At 59.3% G+C, this 12,580-nt stretch overlaps 4 protein-coding genes and 1 pseudogene across 4 annotated transcripts in view; 3 read left to right on the forward strand and 2 right to left on the reverse strand.

Annotated features, from left to right (window-relative positions):
* ACA1_270810 (C2 domain containing protein) overlaps window positions 1-988 on the forward strand; it is a gene marked incomplete at both ends in the record, with an annotated part of 1,183 nt that extends 195 nt beyond the window's left edge. The window contains 6 exons of the mRNA XM_004341613.1: window positions 51-150; window positions 232-326; window positions 420-545; window positions 628-696; window positions 792-873; window positions 972-988. Of these exons, the coding sequence (XP_004341661.1) occupies window positions 51-150; window positions 232-326; window positions 420-545; window positions 628-696; window positions 792-873; window positions 972-988 (489 nt within the window). The remainder of the gene's footprint in view (window positions 1-50; window positions 151-231; window positions 327-419; window positions 546-627; window positions 697-791; window positions 874-971) is intronic.
* Window positions 989-2,049: 1,061 nt separating this feature from the next.
* On the forward strand, window positions 2,050-8,052 carry ACA1_270920 (annotated as a pseudogene).
* A 219-nt stretch (window positions 8,053-8,271) lies between these two features.
* Window positions 8,272-8,697, forward strand: ACA1_270930 (PLAC8 family protein; the record flags this gene model as incomplete). Its single annotated transcript, XM_004341614.1, has 2 exons — window positions 8,272-8,379; window positions 8,416-8,697. 2 exons carry the CDS (start codon window positions 8,272-8,274, stop codon window positions 8,695-8,697), a joined length of 390 nt encoding a protein of 129 aa, XP_004341662.1.
* A 216-nt stretch (window positions 8,698-8,913) lies between these two features.
* ACA1_270940 (uncharacterized protein) lies at window positions 8,914-10,003 on the reverse strand (the record flags this gene model as incomplete). Its single annotated transcript, XM_004341615.1, has 3 exons — window positions 8,914-9,155; window positions 9,253-9,723; window positions 9,790-10,003. 3 exons carry the CDS (start codon window positions 10,001-10,003, stop codon window positions 8,914-8,916), a joined length of 927 nt encoding a protein of 308 aa, XP_004341663.1.
* A 150-nt stretch (window positions 10,004-10,153) lies between these two features.
* Window positions 10,154-12,580, reverse strand: part of ACA1_270950 (BTB/POZ domain containing protein) — a gene marked incomplete at both ends in the record, with an annotated part of 4,393 nt that continues 1,966 nt past the window's right edge. The window contains 8 exons of the mRNA XM_004341616.1: window positions 10,154-10,762; window positions 10,896-10,988; window positions 11,101-11,208; window positions 11,288-11,366; window positions 11,462-11,609; window positions 11,705-12,051; window positions 12,109-12,300; window positions 12,367-12,505. Of these exons, the coding sequence (XP_004341664.1) occupies window positions 10,154-10,762; window positions 10,896-10,988; window positions 11,101-11,208; window positions 11,288-11,366; window positions 11,462-11,609; window positions 11,705-12,051; window positions 12,109-12,300; window positions 12,367-12,505 (1,715 nt within the window). The remainder of the gene's footprint in view (window positions 10,763-10,895; window positions 10,989-11,100; window positions 11,209-11,287; window positions 11,367-11,461; window positions 11,610-11,704; window positions 12,052-12,108; window positions 12,301-12,366; window positions 12,506-12,580) is intronic.

Genomic DNA, 12,580 nt, shown 5'->3' on the forward strand with positions numbered 1-12,580 from the left:
GACAGTACGTCCCCCTACAGGCGCGTGCCATAGAAATTGGGGTCTCACAGTCTCATCTCGTCTCTCCACTTCCACCAGCCTTCCCTTCGTTCGTGGCGAGCCGCACGTTCACGCTCCTCTCCAAGATCCTCCAGAACCTGGCCAACCTGAGTACGCTCTCGCAGGCTTTTACGGAGCAACGCACGCAAGCAAACAAACGTTGACTTGTGGACGCTCCTTCTCGTGTGGCAGTTGAGTTTGGCCAGAAGGAGCCCTTCCTGGCCGACATGAACCAGTACATTCTCGCCAAGAAGGGCGACATGAAGCGTTTCCTCGACACCGTCTCGGTATGTGTGCGGACATACCTGCGTGTGCAGTTGTGTGGTGTGGTGGTGGTGGTGTGCGTGAGTTTGTGTGTTGATGAGCGGCATCTCCAACAGAGCCTGGCGCCGGCCGACAAGCCGGGACTGGCCGATGAGCCGGAGATCGATCTGCAGGTCGAGATGGCGACCATGTACCACCACCTGGTCAACATGCGTCCCGCCATCGCCGAACACCACACCGACGTGCGTTGCCCCTCCTGGCCCACACACGACACACGCGCGAAACGACGCATCCATGGAGGGCACTTACCTTCTTGCCATGCAGTCGCCGACCTTTGGCAGGCTGGTCGCGGTCCTGGACGCCATTGGCCGCTCGCAGTTCTCGCCCCGTCCAGTACTCTCCACTCCACTCCACTCCGCTCCCCCCCCCCAAAGTGTTCAACGTCCATCGCCACTCGCTCACTCGCTTACGTTTGCAAACCACCGCAGTCTGCCGGCGCGTCGTCGAGCGGCAGCGGCGGCTTCCGACCCGCCACAGCCTCGGGCACCGGGCCTCGTACCGGCCTCTTGGGTACCCGCGGCTCTTCTTCTTTCGTTTCGCCCCCGACCACCATCCGCGCATCTGACGTGATGATGACCGTCTCTCTCTCTCTCTCTTTTCTCCAGCAGGCTCCCGGCGGGGCTAGAGGAATATGGCGAGACCACCGGTCACTCATGTGGCCGATAGTAATTTTTCACCATTTTTTGAATTGCAGGCAATACACCCAAAGAACAACCACACCGTCATCGACCACCTCGTGCTGGCTGCGTGCGCGCATTGTCAATCTGTGTGGTGGGCAGACCTTGGCTGGCCCACTTTGTCGGCTGGTCCGACGGTGCGCACAAGGCGAGCGGGACCGAGCGTGGGTTGATTTCTGACTCGAGCGTTATTGGCTCGATAACGCTGCAGCCTTTTGACCGATGTGAACCGTTTCCAAGTAAGTTGGATGAAGCTTGCACTGGCCAGCTATTTTGAAACTGTCTCCTCACATGCCAATGGGCACAACAGACAATGCAGCATTGTGAATGCTCATGCTGGGCCTCCACTTCTTTAGCACCAAAGCCAGCCTTTTGTTACACCACTCCCATACCCTCTTCTTCAACCACATCACCAACACCATGCTTATCCCTGCAACCAATATAACATGCCCTGCAATGTAGTCACCAACCCACCTCACTTCATTGCATGCTATCCTGGGTGCCCATGTACTTTATGTACAGATTTCCCACCCAATGTGCCCTTCACCTTTCTCAGTTTTTGTGCATTGAACTGGTTGAAGTGTACTGATGACACCAGTCTGTTTCTGGAGGGTGTGCAGATGCTGGTGTTACAGCCCTGACAACCTGTACATGCTGCCAGATAGTTAGTGAAAAAGAGTAACTGACCCTTGTGAACACTTGGTTCTGCCCTTGGATGTATTGTTGATCTGATCCCTTCACAGGCCAAAAGAAGACAAGGCTGCACACCACAGGACATGGGCAAAGATGAGGAAGGAGATGTTGTTCAGCAAATGTAATGCAAGAATGTCCTCATCACTGCAGAGTTGGTGGAGGGCAGTGGCCACACCATGCTGATCAAGGTTCAACCCAACAAGGCATTCCAAATGTTCCAACAGCTGGTCACCACACTAACAGGACGTGCTTTTATTGTAGTGTCAAAACTAGTTTAAATAAAAAGAAGGAAAAATAATTACAGAAATCAAAAAGAATGGAGAGAGTTGGGGAGCCAGCAGCAGATGGGCGACTCATCTCGATGCCCCGCGTGATTTACCGAAAGACGAAGAGGGGACGTGTAGCGCGGCTTCTGCGCGAGCACTACGTGCGCACGGATGAGAGGGAGGCGCGCGAGTGCCTGGCCCGCCTGCCATCGCTAGGGCAGGAGGAGCCCTCCAGTGCCAACCACTTTGTGCTGCCCGATGCCCAGGTCACACAGCATTTTCTCGAACTCATCGAATTCGAGCTGCACCTCCAGCATCTCATCTGGACCGACACCGTGCTCAAAGAGGTGCCGATTTACCCCTCTAAAATCAATCGAGTAGAGACTCGATTACCCATTTATTTCATCATTTATATTATACACATTAAAATATAATGCCATTACATTATAATAATCTTTTATTAATTCAGGTGCGGGAGATCCTGCCGCAGCGAGCGTACCACCGACTGAGGTTCGTGTGATGGGTGCACCGCTTGGCACACGTGTGCCCAGAGGGCTGATGCCATGCGTGACTGTACCACACAGGGCGGTGACGACGGACCTCCGTCGCGGCGGGGTGGTGTTCAACAACGAGCACTTTGCCGTGACCTACGTGGAAAGGGGCGCGAACGAGCCCATCCCTGAGCGACAAGAGCGAGGTACGCGCGCGCACGACCACACGCACAGCACACGAGGCACTCACATCGCATACCGACGTGCAGCGATCGCGGAGGCGGCGGCGTATGTGCAAAGCTTCCTGCAGGAGCGATGGGAAGAAGAGCAGCAGCAACAACTCGCCCAAGCCAAAGGCGAGAAAGCGCAGAGCAAGAGCGGGGCCAAGACAGAGGTAAGCAGAGCAACAGTGGCGGCGGTGGTGGCGGCGGTAGTAGTGACAACGCGTTCTTTCTGGGCGATGACGTGCAGACCGCGCCGCAGCTCATTATCCTGAGCTTCTCGGCGACCCTGAAGGAGCGCGCCAAGAAGCACGGTATCGTGACGATGACCCCCGAGGAGTACATCGGCGCCTACTTTGCCCACTCCAAGTGCGTAGAGCCTTCATGCCTCGCCCTGAAGCTTGTTTGTGCAATCACGACCCACGTCTCACGACATACGGCACTCACACACACCGCACACGCACACGCGCACGCATGACCGCACACCGCACACACACACGCACACGGTGGACCACCACGCGCACAGACCGCTTCAGGATCTGTGCGAATCCCTCACGCAGCTGTACGGCCAAAAGCTGCAGGCCGGGCAGACCACCAAGCGCCGTCGACGCTCCGGCAAGGGCAAGTTTTACGAAGAGGTGACCAAGCCACCTCCTGCGCCCACGCACACAAGCGACCCAACAAGTTCTAATTTTATTGTTCTAATTTTTATTTTTGTTCAGTACCGGCCGGACGACGACTTGATCGCCGAGCTCAAGTCGGGCGCGCTCTTCAAAGGTGCCGGCAGCTGTCTAGATGGAACCCATGTTGCGCGCAACTCACCCGCTTGCGGTTCTGCTGCTGCGCGCGTTGGTGTTGGTGTTGTGGTGGCGATGCAGGTGTGATGCATGTGTACAGCCACAACCGCAGCGAGGCCTGCGTGCGCCTCTCGGACTTGGCCGGGCTCGCCACGCCCGAGATCTTCATTCCCGACAAGGACATGCGCAATCGGTGCGTACCACCTTTTTCTCTTTTCTTTTCTCTTATCTCATCTTTCTTTTTGTTTTCTTTTCCTGTGTCAGGGCTGTGCACGGTGATTCGGTCGCCGTGGAGCTCCTGCCCGAGTCGGAGTGGTCGGCACCCTCGTCCGTGGTCAAGCACGATTACGACGATGACGAGGAGGAGAACATGGAAGGAGGTACGCACAACCATGCCTCTGTGTGCCTTCGTTCTTAGCGAGTGCCGAGCGTGACACGACACGACACACACCGCACACAGTGCGTCCCACCGAAGTCGCGAAGCGAATGCCCACGGGCAGGATCGTGGGCGTGTTCCAACGAAACTGGCGGCCGTACGCACCACCTCTCTCCCTCAAATAACTTCTCATTCCTCACATTCTTTGGTGCTGGAATGTGAAGGTATGTGGCGACGGTGCAGAGCGAAGAGGGCGCCGCCGGTGGTGGTGGCGGCGGCGGCGGAATGGAGGCCGTGCTGGTGGTGCCGATGGACGTGCGCATCCCCAAGATCCGCGTGCGCACCCGACACGCCCGGGAGATCACCGACCAGCGGCTGGTCATCGCCATCGACGAGTGGGACGCCGATTCGATGTACCCCAACGGCCACGTCGTGCGCCAGCTGGGCCGCACGGGCGAGCTCGAGACCGAGATCCAGGCCATCCTGGTCGAGAACGGGCTGGCCTCCGCCGCCCTCCCCTTTGCCGCCAGCATCATGGCCGCCCTCCCGTCTGCCGACACCTGGCACGTTCCCGACGAAGAGGTACGCACACGCACACGCACACCCTCGACCGCACACGCACGATGGTGCTCACGGTGCGTCGGGTGTGCACAGATTAAGAAGAGGCGGGACATCAGAGAGTCGCACCGCGTGTACAGCATTGACCCGATCGGGTGCCAGGACATCGACGACGCACTCTCCCTCCGCTTCCTTCCCAACGGAAAGTTTGAGCTCGGTGTCCGTATCCTTTTCTTCCATTCCACCCACTGTGTGTCGTGTGTCGTGTGTCGTGTGTCGTGTGTGTGGTTCGCATTGGCCTTGACTCGAGAATTCAAGACATTGCCGATGTGACGTACTTCTACGAGCACGGCTCGCTGCTGGACATTGAGGCGCGGACGCGGGCGACGACCATCTACCTGGCCGACCGGCGATTGGACATGATCCCGCCCGTCCTCTCCGAGCAGCTCTGCTCGCTCCGCGGCCAGGTCGACCGCCTCGCCGTGTCCGTGCTCTGGACCCTCGACAAAGACTACCAGGTTTCGCACACGCGCCACCGCACACGCACGCGCCACCGCACACACGCATCACCGCACACGCACGCGCGTCACCGCACTCGCGCTTACGACCAGGCTGGGGCGGGTGGTGGCACAGATCGAGAACGTGTGGTACGGGCGCACGGTGATCCGTTCGGTGCGGGAGATGTACTACGAACAGGCGCAGGCGGTCATCGACGGCACTCTGTCGAAGGAGGAGCGGACCAAGCTCCCCGACTACCCGCTCCTCGAAAAGGAGCTGCGGACCCTTCTCGACATGTCCCGCGCCATCAACGTACGTGTCGTGTGCGTGTGCGGTGGTGCGTGTGCGTGTGCGTCGTGAGACTCAACTATTGTGTGCGCGGGGTGAGCAGGCGCGGAGGGTGAAGGGCGGCGCGCTGGAGTTGGCCAGCACGGAGACGCGGTTCGAACTCAACGAGTCGCGATCGCCGGTGAAGCTGCTCACCAAGAAGGACCTCGCCGTCCACGCGCTCGTCGCTGAGTTCATGATCCTCGCCAACGAATACGTCGCGCGCAAGATCCACTCGGCTTATCCCACATGCGGTACATTACGCCCGTCCCGTATCGTGTGTGTCGTGTGTGTCGTGTGTGTCGTGTTCCGTGTGTCGTGTGTGTCGTGTGTGCCGTGTGTGCCGTGTTCCGTGTGTCGTGTGTGTCGTGTGACGTCGTGTGTTCACTTGAGATTCGTGTCGACAGCGCTGTTGCGACACCACCCGTTCCCGCGGCAGTCGTCGTTCAAGACGCTGATCGAATGCGCGAGCGCCAAGGGCTTCACCATCGACACGTCGAGCAACAAGGCCCTCGTACGCATCACACGACACACACACGACACACACGACACACACGACACACACGACACACACGACACACACGACACACACACGACACACACACCCACCACTCTCCTGACGATTGCGAACTTTTCACCGACGGATCGAATACGATAGGCCGAGTCGCTGAACAAGGCCAACGTGGCGGACGACCCGTGGATCAATCATCTCCTGCGGCAGTTGGCCACGCAGGCCATGTCCGAAGCACAGTACGCCACTCCTCCGCACCTACCTCCTCCTCTTCGGAACCGTCGTCCATCACTTCATTCACCACCAACAGGTACATATCCACGGGTGCGTATGAGATCGACGAGTTCTATCATTACGGTCTCGCCCTCGACATGTACACCCATTTCACGTACGTCAGCCCACATGACACACGCACCCACCCGAACACGAGACTTGCACGACACGGAACGACACGACACCACCGCTTTGGCTGACTTCAAACTCAATTGCAACGGTCAGGTCTCCCATCCGTCGCTACGCTGGTACCTGCCATTGTGTCGCTCTGCGGTGGCGTGTGGCTTCTCATCCCGCGTGTCGTGTGTGTATGTTCGCGTGTCGCGTGTCGCGTGTCGCGTGTCGTGTGTCGTGTGTCGTGTGTCGTGTGTCATCGGGTGCTGTGTGCGATGATCAGACGTGCTGGTGCATCGGCAGCTGTTGAGCAGCCTGGAGCCGGGCAAGGGTCCGTCGGTGCTCAACAACGAGGAGGTCTCCGAGCTGGCGGCCCACATCAACCGGCGCCACCGGGCCTCCAAGAACACCCAGAAGGACTCCTCCGCCCTCTTCCAGACCATCTTCTTCCGCAACCGCAAGGACGGGGTACCCTAATTAGTATTTATTATTATTTACTATTTATTATTTATTATTAGCATTTAGCATTTATTTTATCTATTTCTTTATTAAGATAGAAAAGTTTTCTAAACAATTCTTTCTTGTGAATTGGGCAGCCGGAGGACGCGCTCATCTACGGTGTCAAGGCCAACGGTCTGCTGGTCTTCGTCCCCAAGTTCGGCTTCAAGGGTACCCACACACACGACACTCGCACGCACACGCCGCACACACACGCCGCACACGCCGCACGCACGTCGTGCTGACACGCGAGTGGGATCGCAGGGACGGTGTACCTCAAGCAGAAGGACGGGACGCTCAACATCCCGGCCGATGCGCTGTCGCTGGCGGCCGTCAGCGGCTACACCTTTGATCAGCCCAACCAGCAGATCGTTCTCCACACCGCCATGGCCGGTGCGTCGCCGCCGCCGCCGCCACCGCCGCCACTCCTTGGCCGCGCTTCGCCAACGCTCACGTGTGTGTGTGTGTGTGGTGTTATGATTAGGGCGCACGATCGATGTGGCGGTGTCGCTGTTCGACCACCTGACGGTGCGGGTGACGGTGAGCGAGTCCCGCTCGCACACGTCGCGGGTCAAGCTCGAGCTGGTGCGCTTCGGCATCGACCCGCGCATGCTCGCGGCCGGCCCCCAGCCCCGGGTCAACCCCACCAAGGAGGTCCTCAAGCTGCGCCAGCAGGAGCAGGAGCAACACCAGCTGCTCCCCGGCGCCGCCCTCACGGTACCCCCCTGTGTGTGCGGTGTGTGCGGTGTGTGCGACGTGCGCGTGCGGTGTGTGCGGTGTTGACTGGTGGACACAGCAGCGATTCGCGGGGAAAACGAATCTGGAGAAGGCCGAGCTGGAGGAGATGGTGCTCTACCGCCAGTCCGACCCGCAGCGCAGCTTCTACGCCTTTTGCCAGGACTTCCGCCTCCCGCCCTCCGCTCCCGCCGCAACCTTTGGTACCGCACGACACGCACGGCGCACGACACGCACCACACGCAACGCATGGTGGCTCACGGCATTGTAGGTGAGGGCGAGAGAGCAGCCGAGACCACTGAGGCGAGTCCCAGGGAGACTACCACGACCGCCCCTTCGACACCCCCTTCGGCCGAGCCAAAGCCCGAAGGCCCACAAGGCCAGGGCCGGGGCCGGGTCCAGGCGTCGCGTGGCAAGCCGGGCGGCGGCGCAGGCGGCCGACCGCGGGCGTCGGCGGCGCACGAAAAGCTGGAGCGGGAGAAGCCGAGCGACGACAGCGTCGTGCGACGATGGCGGCGGAACGACCTCAAGAAGGCGCGGCCCTGGTATCGCACCATCTACGAGGAGTGGGTCGAGGAGCAGGAGTACGACCGCGAGCACCGCGCCAGCGCCGCCTCCTCCGCCTCTGCCCTCGCCGCCTACTATGACGAGTGAAGCACAAAACAAAATATATTTAATGATATACAAAAACAATCTGAACAATATGGTGATGATCATGTGCTCTTTTTTTAAGTTCTGTTCTTTCAAAAAAATGAAAATTCTGTTGCACTGCAACTGGGCTAGAGAAAAGGAAATGAAAACAGATTTGGCGGGGTTGAGGAAGAAGTAGACACGACACGACACACACGACACACGACAGGGGAGCAGCAGGCAATGGGGCACGACGAGAGGGGCGACTCACGGTTCCTCTCGGCCACAACCACCACCGCAGACTCCAGCGACTTCGAGTACGGGCTGTGTTCGTGCTGCGCCGATTGCGACGTGTGCCTGTGCGCGTGGTGCTGTCCGTGCGTCCAGTTCGGCCGCAACTGCGCCGACCTCAGCCAAGACGAACCCGCCAGCTGCTGCTGCTGGGGCCTGGCCTTCCTGTGCGTGCTGGGGCTGCCCCTGGCCGTGCCGTGCCTCCTCTACAACTCGCGCCGGCGCGTGCGGCGCGAGATGGGCTACAGCGACCGCTGCTGCACCGACTGCTGCGCGGCCCTCTTCTGCGGGTGCTGCGTGCTCGCGCAGGACGCCAACGAGATCGCGGTCACCCACAAGAGCGAAACCAACCACCGCACCTCCTCCCGTTGGAACTGACCCATTTTTTTTTAACTATTTATTTTTCCCTGTGGCCTCGACCTTCATCTCGGCGGGCTTCGTCGTCGGCTTCGTCGTCGGCTTCGTCTTCTTCTCCGTCGCCGTCGTGGTGGTGGTCTGCTTGAGCTCGGAGGCCTGCTTGTTGAGGGACTCCTTGAGGAGCTCGAGCTCGCTGGCGCGGCGGTTGGTAATATATTATATTATATATTTGTTTTTTTATGTGACTAGAGAAGAAGGAAGGAAGGAGGAGACGATCATGCCGTAGTAGGTGGGTGCCTGGCGGTGGTAGACCTTGGGCGTGAGGGTCTTGCCGAAGGCCCGCTGCTGGTGCCGCAGGGCGGCGTCCAGGAGGAGGAAGCCCGTGTAGCCGCAGCTCAGGGCCTCCCGCACCAGCGCGCCCGCACCGCCGACCAGCCGCTCCTCGTCCAACGAACTCGCCCACGCCTCAATCGCTTCGTCTGTGTCGTGTCGTGTCGCGTCGCGTCGCGTCGTGTCCATGTGTTAGCAAACGGTCGAGAGAGGGAGGTGACGCTGAGATGTAGATGAGTTGTGTACCGAAGGGCTGAGCGGTGGCGGACCACGGGTAGGGCGAGTCGGGGCTGCGGGAGTGGGTGTGGGCGAGGTCGCCGCTGATGGCCACCACCGCGCGCTCGGTCCGCTCCTCGAAGAAGGCCGATATGGTCTCGCCCAGCCGCCGCAGGTCGGCCGCCATCTGCTCGGGCTCGATGCGCCTCGTCGGCTGGGACAGGATGATGTACGTTGTAGTGGTAGTCTTGCGCTCGATGCCTTTTTCATCTTCATGTTCTGCATCTTCATCTTCTTGTTGTTGTTGCTTCAGTGCCTGCTCGATGAACCACAGGGGCACGGCCTCGCCCCAGCGCAGGGGCGACTCAACGGCCGAGGAGAAGGAGGTGATGCCCGACACCCCTATGCCCCGCTCGCTCAGGCGCGATTTGAGCTCGAGGGCCATCGATCTGTTCAGCTGCACCTGTACCGCGTACTCGCCGTACTCACCCAACCACTCGGCTGTGGTAAACAAAGATGAATTTGATGATGTCGCTACTCGATGCAAACAATGGGATGATGGCGAACCTGAGCCTTTGGCCTGCTGGTTAAGGTAGAGCCCAAAGTCGCTGTCCAGCGCGATGCCGTGCGGGGTGGACAGAAACACGACGTCGGGCCTAAGCTGCACGAGCTCTCGTGCGGCCTCCTTCATCGCCCGGTTCAACTGCTCCGAGTAGATGGGCTTGGTTTCATCCAGCAACAACGCCCCGTGCGGGAGCACGAACGACCCCACCAGCGGCATCCTCTGTAGGCCACGTCTTCATGCATTTCAATGCATCGAAATTGAATTGCACACGCCCAACAAAGAAAGGAATGGGAAATGTCGACGAGCTCTGGCCGAGTGGCTGCATCTCCATCTTCTGCTTGATGATGTTCGACAAGAAGAGAGATCACGGGGAGGAGGCGGGGCGGCGGCCGAAGAAGAAGAGGAAGACGCGGAGGCCACCTCCTCGTCCTTCTTCCAGTGGATGGAGCGATACTTCCTGGGCAGGTCCATCTTCTTCTCGAGGACCTCGAAGATGAGCTTGCGGCACACCTCCCTGTACTCGTCGCCCTTTTCCTCCTTCTCTTCCTCTTCATCGCCGGCCTTCTCCTTGCCCTTCTCCTTCTCCTTCTCCTTCTTCTCGACCTCCATTCCACCGCCGATCGTCGCAGCCACGGCTTCGCCTTCACCTTCGCCTTCTTCTTCCTCCGGGGAGTCGGTTCGCCTTCGCTTCTTGGCCGCCGTGGCCGTGGCCGTGTCGGTCGCGAGCTGCTGTGGCTGCTGCTCGCCTTCGATTTCCATTGCGGCAGCGTCGACGTCGAGCTTGCGCTTCTTCTCCTCTTCTTGCTGCTGCTGCTTCCGCTGCTGCTGCTGTTCTTGGTCGGTGTCGTGCTGCTGCTGCTCGAGGGCGCGTCGGCGCTGGTGGCCCAGATCGTCGAGGATGAACTTGAGGCACGCCTTCTTGACCTCCTTGAACTCGAACTGCTCCGCAATCTCCCACAACATGACGAACGAGTCCTGGAGTGGAACAACGCAACCAATTCGCCCACGTCAGCGTGTGCGCGTGTCGTGCGCGTGTCGTGTGCGTGTGTCGTGTGCGCGTGTCGCGTGCGCGTGTCGTGTGTCGTGTGCGCGTGTCGTGCGGTGGTACCTGGTTCTTGTGGATGTTTTGGGCGAGGTACTTCTGGACGGCGATCTGAAGAGACGGCAGCAAGAACTGATCGGCCACGAGCAGCAACTTGACCTGCGCAGTTTTTTAGATTAAATTAATAAATTAATAACTCATAAAATAAAAAATCCAATATCGGGAAAAGATAAATAATAATAATAATGATAATAATAAAGGGCAAGAGTACGGCAAGCTGGAGGTTGAGCTCCTGGTCGGCGTCCAGGCGGTGGGTGTAGAGGAACTTGAGCAGATGCAGGAACACGTCGGGCTCCACGTCGATGATCTCGATCTCGCCCTGGCCGACCAATGCCCGCAAATGCACCGTCAGCAATTGCCGCGCCGCAACCAAAACCCCCCGCGGCCAGCACAGGTACCAGATCGGATTCGCGCCACTGCGACATGAACATGATGTTGAAGTAGTCCGCACGCGAGGAAAGAATCGACTTGTTGGCTCTGCATGCATAGCGACATGGCGTGCGCTGGGCGTCAGAACACACACACACACACACCACACACAAAATAATAATAAAAATGCAACACGGTCGGACCGAATTCGTTGGCCCTGGACATCGAAGAGGACGTCCCACGCGTGTTCGTCACCGCCGCGTTCCTCCGAGGGCAGATCGCCCACCACGATCAGAGAGTCGCTGAGCGGCTCGCCAGGGATCACCGGATCCTCGATCGTGAACTGCACATCTGTGACCACAACGCATCAGACAACCGTATGTGTGCCGTGTGTGTGCATGAGAGCGTGTGTGTGTGTGCATCTGGCGTGTGCGGCGTGTGCGTACCGCAGTCCTTGACGATATGATGGAGGACTGAGCGGCCTTCGGCGTCGATGCGCGTGGGATTGGCGCCCTTCTCGAGCAGCGACTTGATGGCGCTCTTCTTGCGGATGTCGGCCGCGAAGTGGAGCGGCGTGTACTGGCCGCAGGCGGGCAGCGTGGCGACGTTGGGGTCGGCCCCGTTGTTGAGCAGGATCTCGACAAAGTCCTCGTTGTGCCACACGGCGTAGTGGAGCGGCGCGGCGCCGGTGATGTCCCGCGCGTTGATGTCGGCACCCTTCTCCCGCAGGAAACTGATCAGCTCGGCCGACATTCGCAAGCGCTTCGGCCGCGCGACGTGGTAGTTCTTCGGCCTGGGGCCAATGGCGTCAGTGTGCGCACGACATTGGCACACGACACACGACACGTACCGTGCGGCCCAGTGCATGGGCGTGCAGCCTTCGGAGTCGCGCGCGTTGGGGTCTGCGCCGGCGTCGACCAGCAAGCGGGCACTGGCCGCGTCGGGCTTCTCAGCCTGGAGGTGCAGCGGAGTCCACCCGTCGATGGAGGCGGCCTTGGCATCGAGCCCGTTGGCCAGCAGGTACTCAATGAGCTTCTTCTTCCTGCAGAAGAGACACGCTCGCACGACGATGAGTCATGTGTGTGTGTGTGTGTGTGTGTGAACGCACTTCTCCACGTGTTGCTCCCAGTCCTTCTGCGCGGGGGCCTTTTGCTTGATAAACGCAAAGTGTCGCGCCACCGCCGTACTCGGGATCATTTCGAACTTGACCAGCAGCTGGATCGATTCGTCGTCGCCCCACATGAAGCCTGCAATAATAATAATAATAATAACAATAATAATAATAATAAGCGGCAGTGAGTCGTTGAGGGTACAAAAGGGTA

The sequence above is a fragment of the Acanthamoeba castellanii genome (assembly GCF_000313135.1).
Source record: "Acanthamoeba castellanii str. Neff unplaced genomic scaffold scf7180000084770, whole genome shotgun sequence".
Taxonomy (NCBI): Eukaryota; Discosea; order Longamoebia; family Acanthamoebidae; genus Acanthamoeba; species Acanthamoeba castellanii.